The 26024-nt window shown below is 37.3% G+C and overlaps 4 protein-coding genes across 8 annotated transcripts; 1 reads left to right on the plus strand and 3 right to left on the minus strand.

Annotated features, from left to right (window-relative positions):
• Positions 1–226: 226 nt before the first annotated feature.
• Positions 227–4829, minus strand: LOC106153118 (beta-1,4-N-acetylgalactosaminyltransferase bre-4-like). Its single transcript, XM_087017127.1, has 7 exons — positions 4820–4829; positions 3014–3249; positions 2529–2722; positions 1762–1890; positions 1259–1363; positions 893–1031; positions 227–292 (listed from the first exon to the last, which is right to left on the minus strand). The coding sequence occupies exons 1-7, from the start codon at positions 4827–4829 to the stop codon at positions 227–229; spliced, it is 879 nt and encodes a 292-aa protein (XP_086873253.1).
• A 378-nt stretch (positions 4830–5207) lies between these two features.
• Positions 5208–6134, plus strand: LOC106153117 (beta-1,3-galactosyltransferase 1-like). Its single transcript, XM_013526928.2, has one exon. The coding sequence runs from the start codon at positions 5208–5210 to the stop codon at positions 6132–6134; it is 927 nt and encodes a 308-aa protein (XP_013382382.2).
• A 151-nt stretch (positions 6135–6285) lies between these two features.
• LOC106153108 (carbohydrate sulfotransferase 11) lies at positions 6286–22762 on the minus strand. 5 transcript variants are annotated; one of them, XM_087017988.1, is made up of 8 exons: positions 22410–22762; positions 19633–19690; positions 12156–12731; positions 10746–10832; positions 10275–10367; positions 9729–9799; positions 9227–9367; positions 6286–8533 (listed from the first exon to the last, which is right to left on the minus strand). In XM_087017988.1, the coding sequence occupies exons 4-8, from the start codon at positions 10825–10827 to the stop codon at positions 7655–7657; spliced, it is 1266 nt and encodes a 421-aa protein (XP_086874114.1). In that variant the 5' UTR covers positions 10828–10832; positions 12156–12731; positions 19633–19690; positions 22410–22762; the 3' UTR covers positions 6286–7654. The 5 variants fall into 5 exon arrangements, with proteins under 5 accessions (XP_086874114.1, XP_086874115.1, XP_086874113.1 ...); XM_087017989.1 differs by lacking the exons at positions 19633–19690; positions 22410–22762 and adding an exon at positions 13105–13393 and having other exon boundaries at positions 12156–12708; XM_087017987.1 differs by lacking the exons at positions 19633–19690; positions 22410–22762 and adding an exon at positions 13105–13393.
• Positions 22763–23056: 294 nt separating this feature from the next.
• Positions 23057–23974, minus strand: LOC112041261 (carbohydrate sulfotransferase 9-like). Its single transcript, XM_024074148.2, has one exon. It carries the CDS (start codon positions 23953–23955, stop codon positions 23065–23067), a length of 891 nt encoding a protein of 296 aa, XP_023929916.2. The 5' UTR covers positions 23956–23974; the 3' UTR covers positions 23057–23064.
• Positions 23975–26024: the final 2050 nt, after the last annotated feature.

The following is a 26024-nucleotide window of genomic DNA, read 5'->3' on the forward strand; positions in this document are numbered from 1 at the left end:
TTGATATAATGTTTATCATTTCAATCCAAGAACGCTGCTTAGGATGAGGTAGAATATGTTATCCGTTTCCTTTCAGTTTTAAGTACTCCTTTAGTCGTCTTAGTCAGCATCAGAGTCTACTTGAGTGCCTCAGGTGGTTCACGTGTGCCCTTTTATAACCTGCTTATAGACTATTACATGCATCGTACACTTTCAACAGTTTCTCCCCCTCAAGAATGCTTTCAGCCTACGGCTCAGCATTTAACTCTAATACTTCTGCCCCTCCCCTTTCTTTTTTCTTTTCTCCATAACCCTAAATTTGATAACATGAAACGATAGTATCAGTTTTCTATCTGCAATAGCATCAAAATGACTTTACTGTTATATACTGAGATTTAAAAGGAGTCTATTACAATTTAGTGCTCTCCTCAAGTTCAGATGAAAACCCAGCTACATGTAGGTCTAGGTGTACATTTGCCATCTTGCGTTTTAGTCGCCATCTGCTGTGTTTCTGTCGCCGAGTTTTCCGCATAGATCGCCATCTTTTAATATGTAGTCCTATCCGTCGCCCTCTTCTAAGAGCAAGCATTTCTTTTTCAGTGGGCTTCTTTAAATTGCTTTCCTTCCAGATATTCTAAAAAAAAAATAAAACATGGCATGCAAAAATGTGCCTCTACAATGTTGAGTATCTTACATTGAAGAGGCATTGCTGACAACTTTTTACGTTAACATTTTAAGTTTAAACTTTTGAAATTATCAACAATACAAATATATGACAGCTGAGACCTCCCTTTTATTCTCTGGTGATACTCTACCCTTATCAGCATGATGAGCATCAGATCAACGTATTTTGAATTTGCGAGCCATGTTTACATATCTCTTTAATAATTAATATCTGATTTATTGAGCTCACCTCTATCACGTCCTCCTCGCTGACGTTGACTCTGATCAAAGTATACGTCGGCCTCTTCTCCAAAGATACTTTGGTGTATCTCAACGACGTCAGTCCGTCTACCGGTTGTAACCACTTTGTGTGGTACAAAAAGAATTCCCTGCAAAATTATGAAATGCACGGTTAGCTGGTAGGGCCAACAAATTAAAAAATTGTAACTCATGTTAAAGAAAAACGCAACTCTTTAAACGGAATGCCGTAAACATTAACTTATGGTAAAAGTAAAGAAAAGTAAATAAATAAATAAATAAACAACTTGTACATGTAAATTCCTGTCCAGATTATTTTTCGCCAAATACTACCCGTTTTAATGGAACTGATAAGCACCTCATGATATTTTTGGGGTTTGTTTTATCTTTTCCATGGGCTATTGCTTTGTAACGTCCAATTTCTGGTGGTAGATACTGGATTTTAATTCCTTTGTCAGTCAGCCTTAAGTATAAGAATATGATGAACGTTTTAACATCAAAATATACAAATTTGACGTGTTACAATAAAAATTTTAATACTTGAGATGGATTTCTGATAGTGTCCCACCATTCCCCTCTCTTCCCTCCACTAGACAAAATTGTCTCCTGCAAAATAAATTAAATAAATAAAAAGTAAACATAAGAGAGAAATGATGGGGGTCAATTCAATGCTCCCCTCTGCCAACTTCTCTGCAGCATTGAAAATCCGTGAACTGAAATAAATGATGCTTGGGGTATGCCCCACGTGGACCTTATTGTGTGTCCTTTCTACCCTCTAAAGAAAGCTCCTAAACGTACCTGCACACACACACACACACACGCAAAGAAGCACACATATTCCATTATATACTAGTCACTTACCTTTTTCTAAAATCATCGTCTTCTCCGCCCCAACCAAAATATACATTAGAGAAGCCGTTGACAGACGTGAAAGTCTCTCTTGATACTGCCACCACACCTCCGATATACCCACGATATGGAGTTCTACAATGTCATGAAATACATGATATAACAATATAATCTATAAAATATCTTTCTTGTTCGTTTTGCATGCATGGTTCGTATATGAATGATATATGGTTATCATTTTAATCTGTTCATTAAGTTTTAATATTTTGAAACATGTAACGTGCCAGTCCGAGTTTCAGGTTTTTTACTGTTTATCTATAATTCAAATTACAAAAAAAGATGCATAATAAAATCTCACTCATTGGCCCTACCACTTTGAGCCCCAAATGGATTTTTACTACTTTGTTATGTGTCTGGGAAGGGCGGGACAGGGGCTGGATTTGCTGAATAAAAAGGAAATCAAGCCAATCCTACATCATGATAAAAACCGATGAAATCAGGTTTTTGTGGAGATTTCATTCTCTCGCTCTGTTACAAAGACCAGCCTTCATAATCCAATGTATGAGCGCGTTCGACGTTTATCGGGATAGAAAAAAAGGCATTTTGTCTCGATTCACCCGCCGCTTTTGCGTGCAAAGGCAATAAAACAAAGACTCAGAAAGGTTGAAATGTGTGTGTGTGCGCGCGCGCGGCGATGCTGGAGGGGGTGGGGATATTGGGGGATGTTTAGATCGTGGTTTACTAGATCCGCCATTAAAATGATTGTATGGGCCACGTACTTCCACTTCCATTTGTCCTGCCCGGAAGCCATATGTGCCACGCCCAAACCCTGGGGACAGGTATACAGGAGCTGGTTGTTCTCTGGAATCAAGTCCACGTCATGGAATATGTAACAAGAGAAGTTGTAGGTGTGCTGGGATTCCACAAAACCCACGTTCATGAGGAGAGCTCGGTTGAAGGTGGCCGGGGGTACCTTGATGTGGAATTAAAATGTTTGTTAAATTATACAGCAGAATATAAGCCCAAAGACTTCACTATGACGTCATTAAAGTTTTACAGGCCTCACAGACCTGTGTTTGGTATAAAAACATAAATAAACTCAGATTGGATACAACCACAACAACGTAATGCTCCAAGTTCAGACTCGTACCGAACTTAGTGTATATTGTGTATTCAAAATTCATCTGTTTTCCAAAGAGGTGCAGTTGCTTAGATTTTGCCACACTAATGGCTGATGACAATAAATCTATATAGTCTAATATACCTGTTCTATGACAAAGATAGTGTAGTGGATTTTCTGGTGCTGGAGAAACGGGTGCAGGTTCTGAAGGAGTATTTCCAGATGGGTCTGTCTATCTCTGAACGGAATGATGACAGCCACGTGGGACAGGGCGTCACAGGTCTTGGGAAACCAAGAGCCGCCGGGTGTCAAGTCTTTGAACAGCTCGGCCTTCAGATCATTTGACATTATATTGTGCATGACTACACTCACTCTGGTCTCTGAAGATGAAGGAGAAATATTCACAATGGATGTTAATAAAGGCATACGTGGAATGGAACTCAGGAGAATTTGATTTTCGTACATAGTTTTTTGCCCAGCTTTAACTTTTTTAGGTTTTGTACACGTAAATGCTTTTATATTTTCCTTTTGAGCAACTTAATTTGCAGTATTTTAATATCTCAATCCTATTGTGCATATGCTGCAAACAAGTAGATTTAAATGAGCAAGTTAATGTATATTTATTATACTCAGTTTTCAGTTATGTATCTAACCTAGGTGACTGATATTTATTCTACAAGGATGACTGGCAACAACCGGCTTGTACGTTATAAGCCTGAAAATATAGCATAGTAATGGGTTAGCCAATAGTGTCTACTCTTTTAGTTTGCTTTGTGTGTTTTCAATGGGTCCTTTTTTTCTTGAAATTAGTTCTAGATAATGGTTATATTTTAGTTGCAACATAATAATCATCTACTTGCAGATTAAGCGTAGTTCATTCATTCGTATATGCAATATGCCTTTTGCGGCCAGATGACTAGATGTTGACTTCTTTTATTTACTAAAGAGCTTGCTCGCCAGCCTTCATTTGTATACTGGAGAGCAATGTCTTCAGTAAACAGTAGAAGTCAACATCTAGTCATCTAGCAGCAAAAGACATATTGACATACAATAATTGGTATAGCTATAGCAATAATAAATCAAAACTGAAAATGGAATTCATTAAAAACCTTATGCTCTAGACATATTATAAATGCACGAGCGGCTTGACTGCAAGAGGGGGTGGTACAGAAACATGTTATAACTAATATGCATTACATAAGTAGATACAAAAAGAAGAGGAAAGAAAAAGGTGGTGTATCACTACTCACCTAGTTGTTAAATAAAGAATGACAACGAACTGGAAAAGACATAAAATGACCAGTGTTCTGTAACTGGCAAACCTAAAACTTAAAATGAACTTCTTCACCATTATCTAGTAACTATAGGTGTCTCTTCCCAAATTTAAACTCGATATCTCAAGCAGTCAGCAGCGTTGATGCTAGTCCCACGTCGATTGCCAATAAAACCAAAACCAGGCCAGTAAAAGTTTGTAAAAACATTCAGTTTCTAGCCACTGTTTCAGCTTTGGCAAGCGTATTCTTAGACTCTGCTGTCCTGAAGGGTAACGAGGCTGACTGTCTTTGGCACGAATGGTCTTTAACTTCTTTGTGTATCACCACAGGAGATATCCACCAGAGCCATGCCATGCATAGTAATGACTTCAATCTGAATCATATTTTCATGACCGAGGTATTGAAAATATATGTTGCAGAAATTATGTCGCTTTCTACATGTATCTTCAGGTCATTCTGTCAGTGATTAACACGAAAGCGGTAGTATCTAATCATACCAGTTGGCGAAAACTGTGATGATTTCCAAAACCAAGTAGATTTGATTTGACATAAAATACTAACTGTTTACGAGTAACCACTGTCATGACTGTCAGATAAAAAATTCGTTGACCAAATTAGGGTCCGGTCTTGTTAGACAAGAAAGCCCAACCACGTAAGTACCCAGGCCTACTCTCACCAACTGCCATTTTTGAGTCCTTGCGATATCACCGTGTATATGGATCAGACAAAAGCCTTGGGCAAATTTGCCTGAAGTATTTGCAATAAAATTAGGGGAAAAACAATGCAAGCAATTCAGCTGTGAAAACCTCATTGAAATACTGGCAATAAATTGCTTGGATATGAAACATAAAAGCTACATACAGCGTTTTATATCGTTGCATTGGCCGTGATTGTAACAGCGGATTCGGTACCTTTTTTAATGCATTGGCATAGGGATGATGACCATGTCGACATACACGGCAGCCGAGGTGTCAATGTTATTGAGCATATCCTTGTACTGGGTATTGTACGCAACTCTTTCAGTACTTTCACCAAGAGGTGATTCTAATTCTTTAAGTAGGCTGATGTCGCCGCACGAGAGACCAAAACTGCAGAGGGACATCAAACCGAGGGAGGACATCGACATGGAAACTTTGTTGCAATATGGGAACCAAAATCTCCCAGATGGCGATCGGGCATGTAAGATATGTACAATACCAAAGGCGACCTATTATGTGTCACCCAAGAACTCGTGCAGGGACAAAAACTACAAAATAGTCTTTCTGATAAATTCTTATCACTCTCATACTGAAAAGAGAAAAGCGATACGGGAGACGTGGGCCAATTCCGCACTTAACGTGACACGTGACTTCAAAGTCGTATTTCTCATTGGATACCACAAACACCGTGAAGATTTGAACGCTCTCGCGCGGCGGGAAAATGATATATATCACGATCTTGTCATAGGTGACTTCATAGAAAGCTATGCCAACTTGTCTAGAAAAACCTTATTGGGCTATCAATGGATTGTTGAGAATTGCATGAATGCAGAATTTGTCATCAAGACAGACGATGATATTTTGATAGACAGCAGACGGATCTATGGCAAGCTCAAGACCGAAATGATGGCAACAAGCGCCCTTTTCGGGAACTGCATGTATTCCGGTGTACCACACCGAAATCCCCGTTCAAAATGGTACTCGCCGTACCGGTTCTACCCCTACCAATACTACGGCCATTTTTGTCTTGGTTCTTTGTTTATTCTCAAGGCAGCCGACATTGCGAAGATGTGGCACAATTCTCATAATGTTTCGTATTTTCACATAGAAGACGTTTACACATCTGCACTGCTTACGGAGTCAGTGGGCATTGAAAGGAGGGTGGCCAGAGGATTTAACTTACAGGGAGACGTGGCGGCTTCTCCTACAGACGGCAAACACACTATGGCCCAGCTTCTAGACACTCCAAATGATTTCCACGAAGTATGGCAGTCTTATCTGCGTCACTTTTAACTTTTTGGGAGGTTTTGTTTTGGTATTTGGATGCTCAATGGAATGTGAAGTAGAGGGATATGAAAATAGTCATCATATTGTTTTGGGTTATTTTGAAAAATGTCCACTTTGGTCCACGTTTTCAAGTTTTGCAAAGAAGTAGAATACGCAATAAAAAAAAAAAACAAACATTTTATTCAACGTCATATAACGCTGTAAATCTGCTCAACATCATATAATGCACTTCGGTTTTACTTCAAAAATGTTTTAAATTATACCCAATAAAGTTCCATTAATGATTTATTTAAAATAACACCATCCATAACCATTATAATATATTCCACCTATGGAATGTAACTGTATTATCTTATAACAACTGGAACCATGCTGTTGGTTCATGATATACTTAATATAAACACATTGAATCTTTTGTCTGTGGCCCTGTACAAATATAATTGTAATGCTTTAAAACATCAAATAAAAAACATGAAACAATGACGTATAATATAGGAGAGCGTATCCGTATAAACAATTTGCCACTATGACATTGCTGGACTGAACACTATAAAATAACATACCCATGTGAAAAAAAACACGTTAAGTAGCCTAATGAAAGGTGAATTAAATAACTGCTGAAATGTGACCTTTCGATTAAAAATGGCTCCGCGGTCGCGAAGACAAGGATGCTAAGGTGTATATTGCTATAGGACCCTTTCTGCTATATTTGTATTCGTTGTTTGTAAAATCACCCGCGCTTCGAGTGAGTTAAGTAGGTTCACTGCTGACGTCACCCGCAGGTGAATACACTAATCCTCTAAGGCTATAATTAATAGGTTTAAAAAGAAACCCACGTTATCACAACACGCGCTGAACATTACAAACGCACCAAAATGTTCAAAAATGTTCAAAATGTTGTAAAAAATGTTCAATTGTACAGAGATAAACCTTCCTCTAAAGAGTTCTACTTAACATATTTCTATTGGAAAGATAAGAACATGTTAACAATGTATCACCAAGAAGGATGGTCTGTTCTCCATCAAGATATGGGTATCCATAGGTCATCATGTGCACACCGTTGTTCACCATGTCCCAAATTGATACGTGATCATTTTTAAAAACTGTTCAAAATCTGATGCTCGATTTTCTATTTAGCAAATCGTCATTGCAATAAATAAATAAATAAGTAAATAAAATGTCGATACTTACGTATAGATATATTGACAACATAAAATCATGAAAGTACAAACTTACACTAAAATAAATCTTACATTAAAACAAAACTAAAAAGACTAAAACAATACTGAAGGGAACGTAAATACACATTAATGATATCCCTAAATATACTGATACACCAAACCAATGGCCACAATCTCCCAATATAACATCCCCTTGCTGGTAAATATTTAAATATTTATTCTATCACATTTTAAATCAGTGGATTAAGTGGTTGGTCCCATGTTGAAATCCATGACTAGATTTTCGTCTGAATATGTGACCTGAGGCTCTTTAGCTCGGTTTCAGTCACGTACTGATATCTATTATCAAAGCTTTATATTGAGATCATAACCTAATATATCTGCATCAATTTTATATATATTTTGTAGTTCTTTGATCATCTCAGGTTTAAGAGCCTTGAAATACTTTGGAACTAAATCCATGGTTTTGTGTTTTGCATACGCAGTATTGTCCGACTGCGGGTATGTGAATTCATCAATTCCTAACATTTTCAAAAGATTATTTGAATCCTCAACGATGGTTTCGTACCTTCCTATGACGTCATAATCGACGCTGCAGGGGTGGCACAAGGAGTGCTGAATACCCCAGTGAATGTCAGGAAACTTCTTCGTATTTATCACATACTGGATATATTCTGGGAATGTTACATTATAATCCATAATCATTTTATTTGTTACGTTCCGTTTTTTGTTCATAGAACGTAATACGTAGCCCGCAATTCTTGGGTGGTAATAACGAAAGTGACCCCTTGCTTTATCGAGTTTATCCCTGAAAAACGAAACCAGTCTTTCGAAAGGATGCCTCATGAAAAATACCTTTTTGTAGTTCTTAAGTCTTGTGTCACTGTCTGCTCTCTGTTTAAAAGATTGCAATCTTCTCATTACTTTGTACGACAATCCTTCGTGCACCTGCTCCTGACCTAGGGGCCAAATGTAGGACTTGTTGTAGTTGCATAGCATCATCAACATGATTTTCTTCCAGTTTGTGCAGCCAACTTTGGGAATTTCACAGAAGATGAACTTGTGATGGTCATCCACCCAGTACTGATGTAAAGCTCCGCCTGCTGGCAGTGGGCTTGTCTTGATTTTGTATTGCGCACATTTTCCGCGTATGTGTTCTTTCCGTTTTTGGATCTCCTCCGCCCATACTGCGTCAACCGATGAAGCGTTCATTCGGGGAGGAAGCTGCAAAAGTCATAAATTAATGACTGATATGGAATGAGAATATAGATTATATCTCAAGATATAGAGTGAATACTTTTAAAAAATGTAGGTTGAAACAGACTTAGCACTTATAAGGTGTTGACATTTTTGCTTATTAGGCATTTTTTTTGACATTTTCGCTTTGAAGTAGCTTGGCTCGGTAACATCTGCTTACTATAGTATGCTAGGGGAAGATAAATTCTAAAGCCCCCTTTACACCGGACGGCGTCCTTTCTGCGTCCAGCAGTACGGCCCCATTTGAGAGTTTAAAAATTATAATACTTTACGTGCCGACAACTGGCCGATCATTGAGCATTCATTCTGATACAAAATCAACGCTCGTGCCTGCTTATTAAGACCACAGCGATGCCAAATTTCATGGTCGCAGAAAGGACGCAGAGAGGACGCCATCCAGTGTAAAGGGGGTATAACCAGGCAGGTTTAGTTCTACGGAAGTCCAACTTATCTGCATCACTGCATTCCAATTATTATGATTATTATCATTTTTTAAAAATTATTATTATTATTATTTATTTATTTATTTATTTTTTTTTTTGCAAATAGATATAATAGTTTAAAAGCATGTATACATTATTTACTGCTAGCCAGGATATAATTACTGGTCAGCCTACAGTATGTCTGACTGAGTGCGTGAAAAAAACAATAAAAACTTACCGGACCCCATAACGGCTCACGAACCAGCTTTGGCTTTTTATCCCTGGACATTTTAGTCCTAAATTCGATTGGCTTACAGCTTCTCAGCGTCTCTGGTTCAGGTGGTTTTGTTGTCGTCTCCTCAGCCTTGGCGGTAGTGGACTGTCAGATGAATTGTATTTGATTGATTAAATGCTTAAAAAATACCCCCTTAATCACGAGTGGTCTAAATAATAATAAATGTACATTCTTTTAAAAATGTTTCAATATCTCTTCATATAATATGTATTGGTAATGATTGAATTGAAATTTATTCGATTAAAAATACATAAACAATGGCTATATTGTTTTTGTCTAGAAATATGAAACCTACTAGACGGTGAAGAATATCACATAGTGATCTGATCTCATTATAAATGCAACAAAGAAACTCAGAGGTTTATTAATCTAATTTTATGTTATTAAAGTGAAAATGAATGCAGCTAATATCTATGATAAATGAACACGAATATTCAACTCTTACCATGTCTTGCCGTTCAACTTTCCTTTGTAAACCTACAACAGAAGCCATCTCCTCTGAGCTGAGTCCAATTTCTGAGTAGAAAAAAAATTAGGTAGAATAGCTGGCTGGGCAATACTGGACTCACTGCAATTACTTCATCATTTAATCTTTGACAACAAATGATTACTAATTTTACGAATGAGAGGGAGAGAGAGAGAGGAATGAAGGTGAAAAGGGTGTGAGAATGTTAGTAATGAAAGGAACTGTACTAGTAAGACAAGCTCTTATCACAAGTAATCTAAGCATATTTATGGGCTTATGGGTTCACTTATTTTACACGTTTTCTAATGGGCATGAGAATACGTATAAAATAAGTGTTTACTGGCGGAGAGGTAAGGTAGAGAGAGTAAGCAAAAAAAAAAAGAACTTTAGGGCACATTCTTCTTCTTCATGTGCCATCACCGATTCGGTGTTTGACGAACGATGATATTTTGCCAAAGGGTTCTATTTCTCGCCATGACCAAAGGTGTCTTGTTGGTAATTCAAAATTGTCAAGAAAGGACTTACGTTGTCTGCCTCGGGCCATTTTGCCAGGTATTCTACCTCTAAGGCTAAGATCTTCTAATCCCTCTTTTCTGGGCACATTAAAAGGTCTAAAAACTGATATTCAAATGATTCAGATGTACTTTACCCGCCAAATTAATTCTGAATTGAAATCTTGGGCAAAAAAGCAATTTTCATCTTCTCATTCATTTGAATTCGATGTTTTATCCCATTTCCTTTTAATGATTTAGATCTCTATGACTGCCCAGTAACTCAAAACGCCGTATCTTCCCGTCCATTGGGTACTTTTATTTGAGGGGCTTTATAGCTTTTAGGTCTAAATAGGGAAAGAGAAATAGCTTTGCGGGATTGGTACACAGAGAGAGTATGATTTTACGATATTTTTCAAACACGTAGGGCGTACCTTTAATCAACTGAAAGGGGGGTCATTTCCACAATTATTCATTTTTCGTGGACATATATACGTTTACTCACGTAGAATAGAATAAAGCGTCCATATGATTGTGAGGATAGCGGACACCTGTATGCCCCGTGTTATCACCATACGGACCCTCATTGTATCTGAAAAAAAAAAGGGAAAATGAATAAGGACTCTCATCAAGTTAATTAGTGATAAATCCAATTTTCTTGTTTTTTTCTTCAAAGACTTAAAACCCCTCTTAATGAGACCCCTTGAAACACTTTCAAAGCGTCTGCAGGCATATAATGCAAAGCATACTGAAATCCTTCAACTTAAATAGTGCATAATGATATCTACATGTAACATGTTTGTGACAGAAGAAATCCATATAACGTGAGGGCTGTTTCATAACAAATATGCCTTAATGTCGTAGACCGACAATTCCTTTATTTTAGTAAATTATGACCGATGTTACATTTCTTTAAAGCACTGGTTAACATGTATAAGATCTAATAGAATGAGGTTCAAGCAGACCAAGAATCAATTATTGAATTAAAAAAAAATACTAGTTAGCATAAACATTTCTGCAATCCCAATTTAAACAATGTATAACAATGGATCAATAAAACTATTTGTAGGCCATGTTTTTACAAACTAAAAGCATTTGGTTACTTTCCTAATTTCCGAAAAAATAAATTATAAGCATATTTGAACCTCTGTTCAATAATCTGTGTACATTATTCAATAAATTAGTAAATATTTTTACTGCTGTCATGATAAACATCCAAGACAAACGTGGAAAATTGATGGATAAACGACACCAACAAATAGGACAGACACCTCGAAATTTTGAAAAACACGAAAAGGGACCTATTTTCAGGGGCAACCAGACATTGCTGAGTACCTGGGCATTGAGGCATGTTATGCAAAGAAAACGATAGGGACTTTGAATAATATGAAAAAAAAATATGAAGCTTTAAAATGCCACATCAGAAGTAACACTCTCCCAAAGTTATGGTATAAGCATAGAAATCTTATACCCTTAGTCAATTGCATTTTAATATGTCGCTATTCACGATGCTTTCGAATCACGGGCGACGTGTAACACCCAATTTATCTTTCGTGTTTGTAAAGAAATATTTACCGTTATTTAGAAAATCCACCCAAAAGACATTGTCATTTGGATAATAGTCAAGCTAAGTGTATTGTGACATAACCAACCCAACAACTGTGCGAAAATTGAATAAAACGTTGGCAAATTTTCTATTTCTAGAATGTGTATAAATACTGCTATCTACAATTGATTATTGTCATCGAAATTATCATTGTTAATTCATGTAAAACTGACATTTCTAAGGCTGTGATACATTGGAGTGATCTTCATAATATGACATTTGCAGTATATTAATACCTGTCTATTTTCCCACCTTACGTATATATCATATGATTTAACGTTCATCATGTCTCATAAAATAAGAACTTACCTGTGTAATATAGCTATTGCAGTCTTCGCGTTTTCCTCTATTCCCTCGGAGAATGATTAAAAAGGAAAATATTATTTCCAGCTCACGCAGCTTGCCCTAACATTGCGCTATATTCCCTACGTGTACACTGAATTCTCGCAGTAACCACTGGGCGAGTCGAAACTATATATTCTGGAACACCGGAATGACGTAACCAACCTACAGGTTAAGCGTTTGTTGGAATGTTAAAGAGCTGACTTCAAAATTTGGTTTGGAGTTCGATATTTTAATAACACACACATATATCTGACAAGGCAACTTTACCTGTCAACTCCCTTTGTGCTATATTAAATGTAACGGCTTATGATGTGCAGTACGTATCCCCCCTGTGAATAATTTCAGAGTCGTGCCCTTTACTCCATATTCCTCCTCGGCGGTCAGGGAATGGTGGCGTCAGTGACATTCACATTTTGTCTCCAAGCCGGGCACACGGCCTCTCCTTGTCATAGTTGACTAAATCCACCCCTCACGTCGCAGTCCCCGTCGCTTTTTAGAGGTTGATGTTGAAAAAGATCTGAAATGACATCACAGTCTTACCTGTGAAAAATACGCGTGCGTCAATAAACGGCCATTTTGAAAGACGCATATGCATGGGCGTGTGAGAGACTGGATTTATAATTGTTTGCCAAAGAATCGATCGGCATGTATTGTTACAAGTGGACGCAGTAACTATAGGTGACCACGGGGTGGTATATAGAACGGCTAAGCAAACAGCTTTCTAGCTTTGTAGCAGAGAGGGTCCATAAGGGATGGACCTTGCCATTGGCCATTGGTTATTTTCAGAAGAGACCCTGACCCCTGAAAATGACTTTAAAATGACGTTTTTGTGCGTTATTGAAATAAACGATTGCTATTAAATATCAAAGGTGACATAAAGGGAATTAACTGAGAAAAAAAGAGCTTCTCTCACCTTTCGCGGATGTCACGACGTCGAAGATCAGTAAAATGACACAACATTTAACGACAAAATTCTCACAACACGTCCAGCAGTACAATGAGCAATATAGAGAGTACTGAACAGTAGAAACGTCCACCTTTTGTCCTACTACCCCGTCATACAAAGCGCGATCAAACAACAGGGATCCGATTACTAGTATTAACCTGTCCCCAAAGGTGCACCTGGGCGAAATAACTGAATAACTTAAGCCACACTGAAAATAAGCCTTAACTTCTAATACTGAGCAAAGGCTAGCGACGAATGGATAAATGTATTATGAACAGAGGGACAAAAGCAAATGGTATACCTGTCAACATTGACAACTGTCAGAGAGAAAGAGTCCCTTTTGTTCCACCTCAACACGTACAGACACACACACACATACAAAAAGGGCGTTTCTCTCCGTTTCTTATAATTTCGAAAGGCATGAACTGTTGTTAATGCTTTAGAAAGAAATACCTCGTTTGAAATGCATTAGCAGTTTTCTATACTCAAATACTCTGACTACATAAAAATCAAAGAATAATCAATGTGGCCAGCAAGTGATTTATTAAATTTCAACTGAAGTCTTTCAATTTATGACATAAAATATTGATAATATATATAATACAGGTGTTTTAACAGCTCTTTAAAAAGAGACACTTTGTGTGTTGTCAACAAAGTTAAGAGGTCTAAGTATTATTTATAAAAGGATGATCTATGGGTCGGGATGCCGCACACGCGTCCTGTTCAATTCTACTGTATTGTATAGCGCAACGGCAAATATATTTTAATTAGATAAAAAAAAAGATAAATAAATAAATAAATGGCACCTGCCTTACAAACACGAGTACAAATTTGATTTAAAGTACTTAGATAAGATAAAATGTATTCAGTCAATAAAGATATACACTAGATATATACAGAATCGAGAATAAATTGAGAAGTAAAAGAGTCGATGTTTTAAAAAGTGTAATAGATTTTTGAATAAATAAATTCAAGCACTTGTATTATAAAGATTCTCGGCTGAAGGATAGAAGCTCTCAGTATGATTAGCTTTCCCGACATTAACGTCAGAAAAAAAACAAAGATAATTAAAGATATAATGATCACGATAGCAATTACTGCAGGAAGTGCGCCTAAGAAAGGTAAATTGAGACGGGAAGGAGCTAAAACCATAATTGGGTGCTGCGTCTTAATGAGACCTCGATAATTGCAGTGGTTGCGTTCGAAAACGACCAGGGGCCCATTCCACAAAATAACTTAAAACCCGAAAATTGGTCTGAACTTTTAAAAATGATTAAAGATATAATGATCACGATATAAATTACCACAATCAGTGCGCCTAGCTACGGTATATTGAGACGAGGATCCGAATTAAAATTTTCTTATTTTGGATCCTACTTTGAGACGAGGAGATGCTTAAACCATAATTGAAAGCCGCGTCTTAAAAGGATATCGTTAGCCTTTGCCAAAAACTCCTCCTTTATTGCCTTACATAAATTCTTTTGGATAACAGATAAATCTTCAGTGTTCAGTGACTACTGTAAATAATTTAACATTTACACACATGTCATATTACGGGTGACGTCATAATTGCGAATTTGGGGCAAAATTGAAAAAACTGCCGTCTCAAATTTCTCCTTTACCTGACCACCCACGATCACCGTTTAATGACATCATTTAGTACTCCAAAGCCCTGCCAGCGATTTTTCTGAAAAAGCTTAGCTCAGATTTTAATAATATAATAATTATTTTGGATCCTAGTTCATTTTGAGTCCTATTTAACCTGTGGTAGTCTAATAAAATGAAATACTTCAGCTGTTTCAAAAACATCAATAACTGAGATCATGTTACACACATCATAATACAAACTAAATGAGACAATAATTAGTGCTGGAAGGCAGGATTGTACCTATGACTGTACTGTACTTAAGACATAAATCATATCATTTCAAAACCCACCTACCTGTATGTCAATGTTACCTAGGTGACGTATACCTGTTACAGTCTGTCTATAGGAGTAGTACATCTGACAAAACCATGTCTTTCCTCTTTAGGGAATTCTCTTAAATTAATTGTTTATCCAATCTCCCGATTAACGCGTAAATGACTCTTTATAAATATTTGAAATATAGTTAATTATTTTCACTACCCTATTTTCAAACTGTCCTCGCTCTGAAGTTCATACGAGGGGGTGACAGTAAGCATGCAGGCCTAGCAGTGCACCATTTGACGGTCCGTGGAGCCAATATTACTTTTTATCAATAAAATTTATTACACCCCTGAGTCCTACGGCTCAGAAAGAATTACAATGAAAATATATCTTATAACAACAATGCAACTACTTCTACTATCAGATTTATTACGATTAGGCGCATTGCCTGAAAGATTTCCAAAAGGCAATTGAAAGTTTCTTTAAGACAATCAAAGTGGCTAGCCATTTGTAAATAGAAACGTACTTCATCAAATTGTAAATGTTTGTTATAGCATAGCCAGATTTACTCCCGAGAACAGTTACTTGGATATATATTTCATTTTATTATGCAATTTACTTAACACCATGGGGCACAGGTGATGCATACGACGTCATTTACCTGTCTACGTGTCTCAATAGGTTGCTATAACAGCCCTGGTGTAATGGCCCCTGACATTAACTGCCTGTCAACGGGTAAACTCCACACTGAGCATGGTACCGTGGGCGACAGAGCTTGAAATCATTGGGATGTATAAATCATACGGTGGTATCGAAATATCTAAGAAGAAAAATCACGAAATGCCGCCTATTTATGACTCAAATTGATCAGATTGTGCGGAGATCCGGGTCGTCTTGATAGTAACACATAAAATAAGGCAGCAAAACTGTCGGAAGTACAGACAAAAACCAGAAAAAAAATGATACACAAAATGGGTTATTTTGTCAAGTTTGAAGTAACATTGCATAATGCTTAAAAACAAAATTAACACCAAAATTTAACTACAGGAACAGCAAGGCGATACGCGCCTCTTGGTATTTTCCACCGGCGAGAGCAAGGACATTAAAGTTGAAGGGAAGATGCAGGGTGAACAAAAGACAGAAAAAGAAAGAACCCATAAAATTTTTAATATTTTTTCAAAATCCTACAAAGGTCCATCAAAATATCAAGAAATTTGCTGGACTTAAACTTCAATATGTGCATGATTTTTTCCCAAAGTTTCAATTTTCTTGGTTGCTTTGCATAAAAGCTACATGTATGTTCTTTTTAAAATGGCCTCCGAGGCATTGGATGCACATTTCATGTGTCGCGTAAAAGTTGTCAATTTCTCAAACACATTTCTCCTTAGAGTTTCCCTCATTTTTGCTGCGATTGCTCCCCACAGTTCACCAATCATTTGAAATCATTTGAGGGTTGTTCTGGTATATTTTATCATTGAGATACCGAGTACACCCACAGAAAAAAATCTGGGGGAGGTTCAAATCCGGTGAATGCCGTGCCCACTCAAAATCACACTTCCTTCTGTTCTGATAATACGAATGAATGCGACACTGAATATTTTCCATGCCACACTCGATTGTCACCTTGATTGGTTAAAGAATATAATGACACTTCACTTCGAGCGTTACACTTAAGTGGGCCGGTACAATTAAAGAGGAACGAACATGTAATGTCGTTACAGAATTTTTTCTCCCTTATACAAATTTGCTTCAAGTTCGCTTCCTGCTGACATTATCAGAACTTGACGAGGTAGGGTTGCGTTAACGTGATTCTCTGACGAAATATTCGGCCCGGTAAGTTGTCAATCTTTCAAAGCGGATCGGTCAAGTAAGGGTGAAAATTAAGGTCTTGTTCTTATATATAGCACTGTGCTGGGTCTTAGCCCGGTTTACAATAGATGCCAATATGTCTGGCCTTTTGTTGAGGCCTCTGACGGGAACAAAGACACATGGGACACTCGAGCACCAAAAAGCCATCAGGTGGCTCTTTTCTTCTTTATAAGTGTACGACCCGACGAAAATGAAATAGAATTGAAAAATAAACGGGATAGAATTAAAAACAAGGAAGAAAACAGAAAAATAATAATTTAAAAAAAAGAATAAATAAATAAATAAATAATCCTCAGACCATGGTCACCACCCAAAACATCCCAAGCTACTTTGCCTAGATTTTTCGTTTGAAAATTCGGCCCAGATTTCAGCACGAAAACTCGCCTAAACCAATCCCGGGGCCGTGCGCGTGCGTCACACGCTCAAAAGTTGACAGCCATTTTTTTTTACGTGGAGATACAAGGGGATTTTCCTCCAAAAATGCGCCAATGCTGCAACGTTTATTAGGTCAAGTTATGTATGCATGCTATGCCAGCTCGAGGCACCCCTAATGGGAAAATGTTAGTAATCGACCACATAGGACCTAGTGGTATATTTTCTCACATATTTTGTTGAATTATAAAATCAGGGGCGGATTTAGGCCGTCTTCTGGGTCTTCTGGAAGACGGTCAGATTTTCTAGTTTACATTGACGGGTATCTAATGTTTTCTGTCGGAAGACGGTCAAAATGGAGAATGGATCAACAAAGATAATTTGGAAGACTGTCAGTAAATATCTCTGGATCCGCCCCTGAAAATTCCTTGGTTTTGGCACTATCAAACGACCAAAAGGATGATACTTCGGTCATATTTTGATATTCCATATACATTAACATTAAAATGGTCCACGCCGAGTCTTAGAAACAATTCCCAGACCCTATCGTACTTACTTTGGATCGAACTATCTCCAAGGGGATTCTCGCCTAATTGCAATTAACTTTAGCGGCTTAGATGTCAGTCACGCCTACTGAAGCTGATAGGGGGTAATTAAAGGGATAATAACTCTTCATTTTGGCCAAAAAATGAATTTTCCTGGAGTAAACAATTTTCCCATACTAACCAATGGTTAATGAATCCATTTTTACATTCAAAGTTAGTCCCTGTTTTTCTCTAAAAAGTTTTTTTTTTATTTTTGTTATAATCTCTTAAGAGATTATAACAGAGTTTAGCCATCAGTGGAGGTTACGTGGTCTAAAGACAAGCTCACATATCAGAATAATAGCTATAACTGCCGTTTTTCTTGTACAGCAGAATATATTTTATTTCTATGAGTTGTTCACAATGTTTTTATTGTGAAATGTAGATCTCATACGAATAGTTATTATCCCTTTAACTATCGTTTAGCAGCTTAAGCAGGCGTCCCAGACAGACTAAGCCACTTAAGCTGAAAGCAATTTAGCGAGAAACCCCATGGAGATGGGCCGATCCTGTTAGATCGATCTAGGGATGGGAACCCAAGTCCTATTTCAGAGTCACGGAGCACTGTCAGGAAGACTTGGGCAGGCCCAATTGTGATAGGTGCGACAACCAGACACCACCCTGGTGTCCTCATTGAAGATGGCATGTCTTTACACTAGTAAAAATCTGTAGAAATAACCCTATTATTGCTTGAGGAAATCAACATTTCAACCGACACAAGATTATCACCAAAACCGAATACCAATGCGATGCAAATACATTTGGATGACAGAAAAGACGATCTTAAGCATTCCTGGGCCTCTGGTTTCAATTGCCATTCTGCAGCATGAGTTATGCTGGGGTGTCTTCTTGAATTCTTGGATTAAGATGGCTTAGAATATAAAAGCCGAGTGCATCATTTGTTTAACGTAATCCCGGCTGTGGTTTATGTTGACATCCATTTTTACCATTTTTACTCTTAGTGATTCCGTTACTTCGTAACAGAGGCCAACTAAGTGATGACTTTAATTCCACGTTTACTCCAGCGGGCAGCGGGTACGTGTCCCTTCGTTAACGTCTGACGTACCCCCCCCCCCCCCCCCCTAAAAAGTATAACTATCAAAACGAGAGAAAAGAAGGCAATTTTATATCTCTATCACAGCCAAATTGTCATTATTTATATTAAGTGTTTTATATGTGTAGAGAGAAGCGACGCCAACTTTTTTATTCATGTTAGTACCTTCCTACGTGATACATACGTAACCACTAGTTACCTGAAGCATGGAAGTATATTTCGATGTCTCATAAAACCGCAGAACTTTAGCTTCTTTAATAGGGGTCAAGAAAAATGTTGATATGGTGTGTTTAAAGCACACGATGGGCGATTGATCCTCAAAGTAAAATTACTACTGGATATTTCAACACCTTTTCCTTAATCAACAAGGTATGTATTCAAACATCGTCGCAGACTTAAACCCAATATTGAGTTGTAAGTGTCTATGGTTTGAGTTACTCTCGTCATGGGGGTGAATACTGATGATACCGGTGAAAATTGGAAAACGGTGTGAAAATCGTAATTTCTCACCATTTTTGGATACCGTTAACATTGGTGCTATAAGATAAAATTGCAAAAATATCCAGGGGAATTATTTTTTTCCGCATTATAAAAGTCTAGCTTCTTAAACGTAGAGCTATGTGTAGCTGCGCCTTATTTTCTATTCTCTGTGACTACACTTTCAATTATCCAGAGAATTCTAAACAAATAAATAAACATCTCCTTACCTTTGAAATCATCGTCTCATTGAAGAATCAGCGGCGTCCAAGTACAGCCTAGTATGACCTGGTAAAGTATAACGCAGATATAATGCTGGGCAATTAAAATGTATCGCCTATTGCCAATTTAACTACTTAGCATGCAGCCTCGGGAAAGAGGTCAGGAACAAATGCCTTCTTATATTATCCTTATCATGCAGTACCAGCTCAGGTAAAGGAGCCGATACACTCCCATTTATAGAATTACTGAAGCTCAACCAGCGATCGACGTGCATCCGTGTCATTTATACAAAACAGGAGGCATTCCTTTTTTCATATAGAAAAGCTCTGTACGCGAACCAATTCTCCTTTCGGTGTTAGCGTTAAAAAATTTACATTGTTTTCACAATGGAATTCCCCACCTGTTATCTATTTTATATATTTCAATGAACTGGAAAATGTCTCGTGTCGAAAAGTCCTTTCCAGGGGCGGATTGCATGAGGCCGTCTTCTGGGTCTTCCGGAAGACGGTCAGAGTTTCAAATTTACATTGACAGGCATCTATTTTTTCTATCGGAAGACGGTCAAAAATGGAGGATGGATAAACAAAGATTATTTGGAAGACTGTCAGAAAATATCCCTGGATCCGCCCCTGCTTTCTCCACATCAACTATTTCTCGAACTATTTTTGAAGAACAATTCTTAAAAGATTCCGACTAAACAAACAAAGAGAAATTATAGTCTGGTCAAATGATGTTAGTTCTAAAAAATACTATTTTCCAGTACATACATGTATACTAAGTTTTCGCGTTCTCTACAAAGAGGCTTCGATCAAGCTGTTACAAAACTGAACGTTCAGTTTTGTTACAGCTAGGAGACCTATGGTACAGTTAAATTTTCGTGGACAGTTAAAACTTTGAGGGCCCATTTTTATCATTTAAGACATTATTTTCTCTTAAAAGCACCCCGTTTCTACGCGGTTTTGACTTGAAGATCGACGAGCACTGCAGTATCTTGTTGAACGACTTACAAGGACGTTTAAGATTGCGTGTCATATTAGTTCATGTGTCATATTTATGTCATATATGATTACATACTCATATAACAGCGTATCGGTGAGTGGCAGTCTTAAAAGATTTACCAGTTAGTCAGCCAATATTTCGTGTTAATAACGCATGAATAAATTTTATCAACTAGAAATGGATAATTTATCGAGGGCACGAGTAACCTCCTGTCAAGATCCATTGTTAGTACCTTGTTGCCACTCACCTAGGCTACGACTTTATGCTTGATTATATCATAAATCTTCTGTGATACTGTAATTCTGGATCCATGTCAAGTCACAGATGTCTAGTTACTTTTAAATAATTAAATTAACTTACAGAGTGGAGTTAAAGGAGATAGAGATATAAAGATCTGAGAACTTCAGGCTATTGATTTTTATTCCCTCTCCTAGCTATGCTTCACTGATAAGATTTTTCTATTCCGTACCTGAGTGTGGAGTAGCACCGAGGAGAACAGAACATATCGTACTATGCTGCTAAGACCGCGTTCAGATTCAAACATCGTAACAGCTGGATCGACCCAGCTCTGTGTGGAATTCTTGCTCTGGTGAATTCAGTATGATAAGCTCAATTGTCTGACACGGCTCCCTGAATCTGTAGTTTTAAAATTAGTTAACTACCCCTAGCGGCTCGAGGAGGCATGTCAGAAATATAAGCGGATTACAGTGTTTGCACTTAGGGAGAATCTCCCGCAGAGCTGGCTCGATTCAGCCAGTACGATGGGTTTATCTGAACGCCCCCTAAGTCATGTCAACTGATCCAGACCTGGAGCGCGTCTGTTGCTAAAGAGGACAACGTCTACACTGAAGTAAGACATTAGGTGATTCATTGAGGGCACAGACTTGACTAGCATAACAATTAGTGATGTATACGATGCTCTGGAGGACAATTTTAATGTGGAGGAGGTCAGGAAAATATGCCACAACGGCTAAGTAAGAGATAAAGAAATGCAGCTTTAACTTCGCTGGCATCGAGGTAATAGGCCTTTTGCAGCTAGATGACTAGATGTTGACTACTTTTGTTTACTAAAGAGCTTGCTGTCCAGCATTCTTTCGTTAAGTGGAGAGAAAGCTCTTAAGTTAACAAAAAAAAAAAAAAAAAAAAAAAGTCAACATGTTCAGCAATTAGGAAACATGAAGGATAGAAAAAAAAAAACTGAATTAATTTTCCATACTTTCATTATTAGTTAAAGATTTAGCGTGCCCTAACTGCCCTATAGGCCTACCTCCGGGCGGGGAGGGGGGGGGGGGGTGCTTGGTATGTAAATGGTGATTAAGAGCTCATTGGTGAGTTTTCAAGGATATCGTTACATAATGGTATAATAGTCTTTGAGCGAATTTAGAACAGCGGACTAACAGATCCGCGGATCAAATATGGAAACCCGCTTAAAAGCTTGCCGCTTAGACACTGAATAGATTCAGCACGGGGATTAAAAAAATAAAAAGCCAGGATTTTACACCGCTTCTACGATCACAACGAAAACAGATTATACTAACTTTAAACAAAGATCATAACCTAATATATCTACATCAATTTCATCGACACCGACCCCGCATTATGAAACAAAACCGGAAGTTTGCCCTTTTTTACCCAGCATGCAGAGCGTAAACAATCCCTGTTTTCACGTAAAGTTTCAAGTGTCTGCTACAATGTATCAAACGCGCTATGCAGACGCAATATGAACTGAAAACAAGTGTGGAAAATTCGTTGCTCCCAAATTTGATAAAAATATTAATGAACTTACCGGGTACGTTTATTCAAGCAGGTTTTAAAGTCATTTACCGTCCGCTCTTGTCTGCAAAAGTTATTGTCAGTGTCTCGATTTCTAACATTTTCACACCGGTTACGGGTTACGGGTAGATACATCGATCGCTGTGGACGTAAACACGTCCCTCTTTCTTTAGGCCCTACTACTATGTTTTGTAACTTGTCTCGTCTTTTACATTGTTTGTGTTTCTTGTTCTCGGGGAATTGAAATCATTTTCAAAACATCCACTTTCAAGAGTAACAGGCAAAGTTGAAGTATTCCAAGATCTCATAGAAATGGCTTGATTGTTCGGCTGTGGGTGCTTTCTGTGTACTGTAAACTGCCGCTAGAGAACGCTACAAGCGCTGTCACGCGACTTGTGTCTTTAAATGAATTTGTTCTCACAAAATAACACTTCATGTTGACTTCATGTTAACAGATTATTCTAACTTTAAATCAAGATCACAACCTAATATGTCTGCATCAGTTTGTTCCCATGTTAAGATTAGGTTAATATTTTTCTGACTTAACTTAATGATTATGACCCTGAAACCGCCCCCCCCCCCCAAAAAAAATAATAATAATAAATAAAAATAAAAATAAAATAATAAAAAATAATAATAAATAAATAAAATAAAATAAAAAACAGCCTTCAGTCTCCGACCATAACAGATAATTCTAACTTTAAATCAAGATCATAACCTAATATGTCTGCATCAGTTTTATACATAGTCTGCAGCTCTTTGATCATCCAAGGTTTAAGAGTGGTGAAATGTTTGGAGACCAAATCCTTGGTCTTGTATTTTGCAAAGTCAACATTGTCTGACTGCGGATAGGTGATTTCGTCAATCCCTAACATTTTCAAAAGATTGTTGGAATCCTCAACGATGGTTTCGTATCTTCCTATGACGTCATAGTCGACGCTGCAGGGGTGGCACAAGGAATGCTGAATACCCCAATGGACATCAGGATGCTTTTTGGTATTTATCACAAACTGGATATATTCTGGGAATGTTACGTTATGTTCCATAATCATTGCATCTGTCACATTAGGCCTCTTGTGTATGGAACGTAAAACGTAACCAGCAATAAACGGGTGATAAATATAGTATTCATTTTTTGCTTTATCGAGTTTTTCTCGAAAAAATGAGACCAGTCTCTCGAATGGATGTCTCGTGATAAAAACTTTAGTGTAGCTTTTCAGTCTGGCGTCACTGTCTGATCTGCGTGTAAATGATTTTAATCTTTTCAACACTTTGTTGGACAATCCTTCGTGAACTCCAATCTTACTCAGGGACCATATGTAAGACCTGTTGTAGTTGCACGTCATCAGAAGCATGATTCTTTTCCAGTTTGTGCAGCCAGCTTTGGGAATTTCACAGAAGATGAACTTGTGGTGGTCATCGACCCAAAACAAATGCAAACGTTCCCCTGCTGGTAGTGGGTTTGTTTTGATGTTGTGTTCAGCACATTTGCGGCGTATGAATTCTTTCCGTTTTATAATATTCTCTGCCCACGATGTATTAACCGATGAAGCGTTCATCCTGGGTGGAATCTGAAAAAAAAAAAAAAATGATGAATTAAGAAAGCAAGAAACGGGAGCAATTTATAGACAACAGAAATAACCTACCTGCTAAAGAAACGGGAGCAATTTATAGACAACAGAAATAACCTACCTGCTACAAAGTTGGTTTTGTTCCCGTTATATATATATATATATATATATATATATATATATATATATATATATATATATATATATATATATATGTGTGTTTTGATAATTTTTCTCGGTAAAATGAGTGCAATTAAAATGTTTGCTTAAACGGTATTATATATGATACATGTATTATTTATTCAAAGCGAGTGTGCAAATATTTACTGTGTTAGATGTGTATTTTGACCTTATGCAAAACCGCAGCAATTGCCTCGAGATATCAAGCAATATAAGGGAAACCTCAGCGGATTCAACGTTTCTAACCATAGCGCATAATTCCTTAAACCCTTCCATGTAAAACGGAATCCACCAAAGTTGGTGGAATAAGAGAGGAAAGCAAGCTTTATTAAGTTCCATAATTTCTCACGAACCATCTTTGGCTCTTTCTCCATGAGTAGTTTTCCTGTGAGTCCTCTCGGTTTACAAATTTTCAGCGTCTCTGCCTCCTCTGATACTGTTGTTTTTGGCAAGAAAGAGGTCCTTGTTTTTGGTGAACTCGTGGTTTTTGAGATATTCCATGTTGCTTCAGTTTTTCTCCTGCTAGCTTTGGCATTCCCCGGAAACGCTGTGACTTGTAGATTGGCGTCACTAGTTTCACTAATGTTGGGGAAGGTTTGCCTCACAGTTTTCTTGATTTTGTCGTTGCGAATCTGTTAATAAATAGAGATGCAAAAATACTGTCAACACTAAACTGTCAATTTGTTTTGTATCAGAGTTCAAATTTTCTAAAATTATTGACATGTGGTCATGTAAATTCTGTTCCTGTGCATATAAGCAAACAAAGTCAAATGTTTTGTTCTTTTTTTTCGGTAAGAAAAACATATGAATAAGTATCTGCTATATTGTGTCCGCTATGCTTTTTTCAAATTGTATAACCTGCACCATGTCTTACTTCATTGGCAGATTATGGAGTTTTAAATAGCCAAGAGAAAAAGTTGTTTGATCACTTAATTTTCTTTTTTATATGAATTTTGATTTTGATTTTTGATAAATGAATGTTATCTTGTAGTATGTTTTGTGCTAAAGAACAACAGTAATGGACCTCAGGTTGCCTAACTCATGAGGGTGGGGTTGTCCCTGGGCGTGAATGATTCAATTGTCTCAATTGAAGAATTATTGCATCGTTACTTTTAATATAACCTGCACAAAGGCAGATTTGAAAAAAAAAATTGATGATTATTATAAATATTCAATGTCCAGGTACCGACATTAATATCCACGAAACAGGGCCCATAGGGTTGAACGCCCTTCCACAATTTCTTCCTCCTTAATTGGAGAGTCTTGTTAATTTTATTCCATTAAATCATCCTTAATTACGTAAGGGTATATGGTGTTTATTTATTTACTTTTTTACAATAATATACATGTATTTCTTGGGTCCAGAGGGGTTGTAGTACCGCCTTCTGCAACCAACTCACTACTAGAGAGCGAACATGATAATTTAGATGTTACCATTACTAACTCTCCCTTTGTAAGACCCGTCTCCTTAACATGCACCTTTCCAACTGCTATGTCGTTGCGTCTGATTTCTAAAAGAAAAAAAAAACAGATTTGATATAGTGTTAACATTTCCGGAACATCAATCAAACTAGTCACCGATCCTGGAAAACGTACGAGAGAGAGAGAGAGGTCAGAAGATATACTGCTATTGGTGAAAACATAACGCTTCAATCAGATATTCTAAAAGGAATTACATGTATATAAAATGACACGATAGTGGTAGTGGATTCGTGTATAAAGTTATATTTTACTCACTTAGAGACACATAAGCCATCCATGCTATTATTCCGAGAGTGAAAAGAGCAATACTTCGAATTACTACCGACCTTGTGTTCATGCTCTCTAACAAAATAAATAAATGAATAAATAAATAAATAAAATTATTAGAAAAGCAC

The sequence above is a fragment of the Lingula anatina genome, chromosome 7 (assembly GCF_051362555.1).
Source record: "Lingula anatina isolate TDL-2025a chromosome 7, LinAna3.0, whole genome shotgun sequence".
NCBI classification, from domain to species: domain Eukaryota; kingdom Metazoa; phylum Brachiopoda; class Lingulata; order Lingulida; family Lingulidae; genus Lingula; species Lingula anatina.

What these genes read in the sequence shown, in the direction of transcription:
- LOC106153108 (XM_087017988.1), bottom strand. Translation starts at nt 10,827, where the DNA reads ATGAGGGTCCGTATGGTGATAACACGGGGCATACAGGTGTCCGCTATC. An exon ending in GACGCTTTATTCTATTCTAC is followed by an intron (nt 10,368 to 10,745) that starts GTGAGTAAACGT and finishes TTTGAATATCAG; the next exon opens with TTTTTAGACCTTTTAATGTG. An exon ending in AAGTTGAACGGCAAGACATG is followed by an intron (nt 9,368 to 9,728) that starts GTAAGAGTTGAA and finishes TTCATCTGACAG; the next exon opens with TCCACTACCGCCAAGGCTGA.
- LOC106153117 (XM_013526928.2), top strand. Translation starts at nt 5,208, where the DNA reads ATGTCGCCGCACGAGAGACCAAAACTGCAGAGGGACATCAAACCGAGG.
- LOC106153118 (XM_087017127.1), bottom strand. An exon ending in AACCCCAAAAATATCATGAG is followed by an intron (nt 1,032 to 1,258) that starts GTGCTTATCAGT and finishes ATAATTTTGCAG; the next exon opens with GGAATTCTTTTTGTACCACA. An exon ending in GCGAGGAGGACGTGATAGAG is followed by an intron (nt 293 to 892) that starts GTGAGCTCAATA and finishes TATCAAATTTAG; the next exon opens with GGTTATGGAGAAAAGAAAAA.
- LOC112041261 (XM_024074148.2), bottom strand. Translation starts at nt 23,955, where the DNA reads ATGAACGCTTCATCGGTTAATACATCGTGGGCAGAGAATATTATAAAA.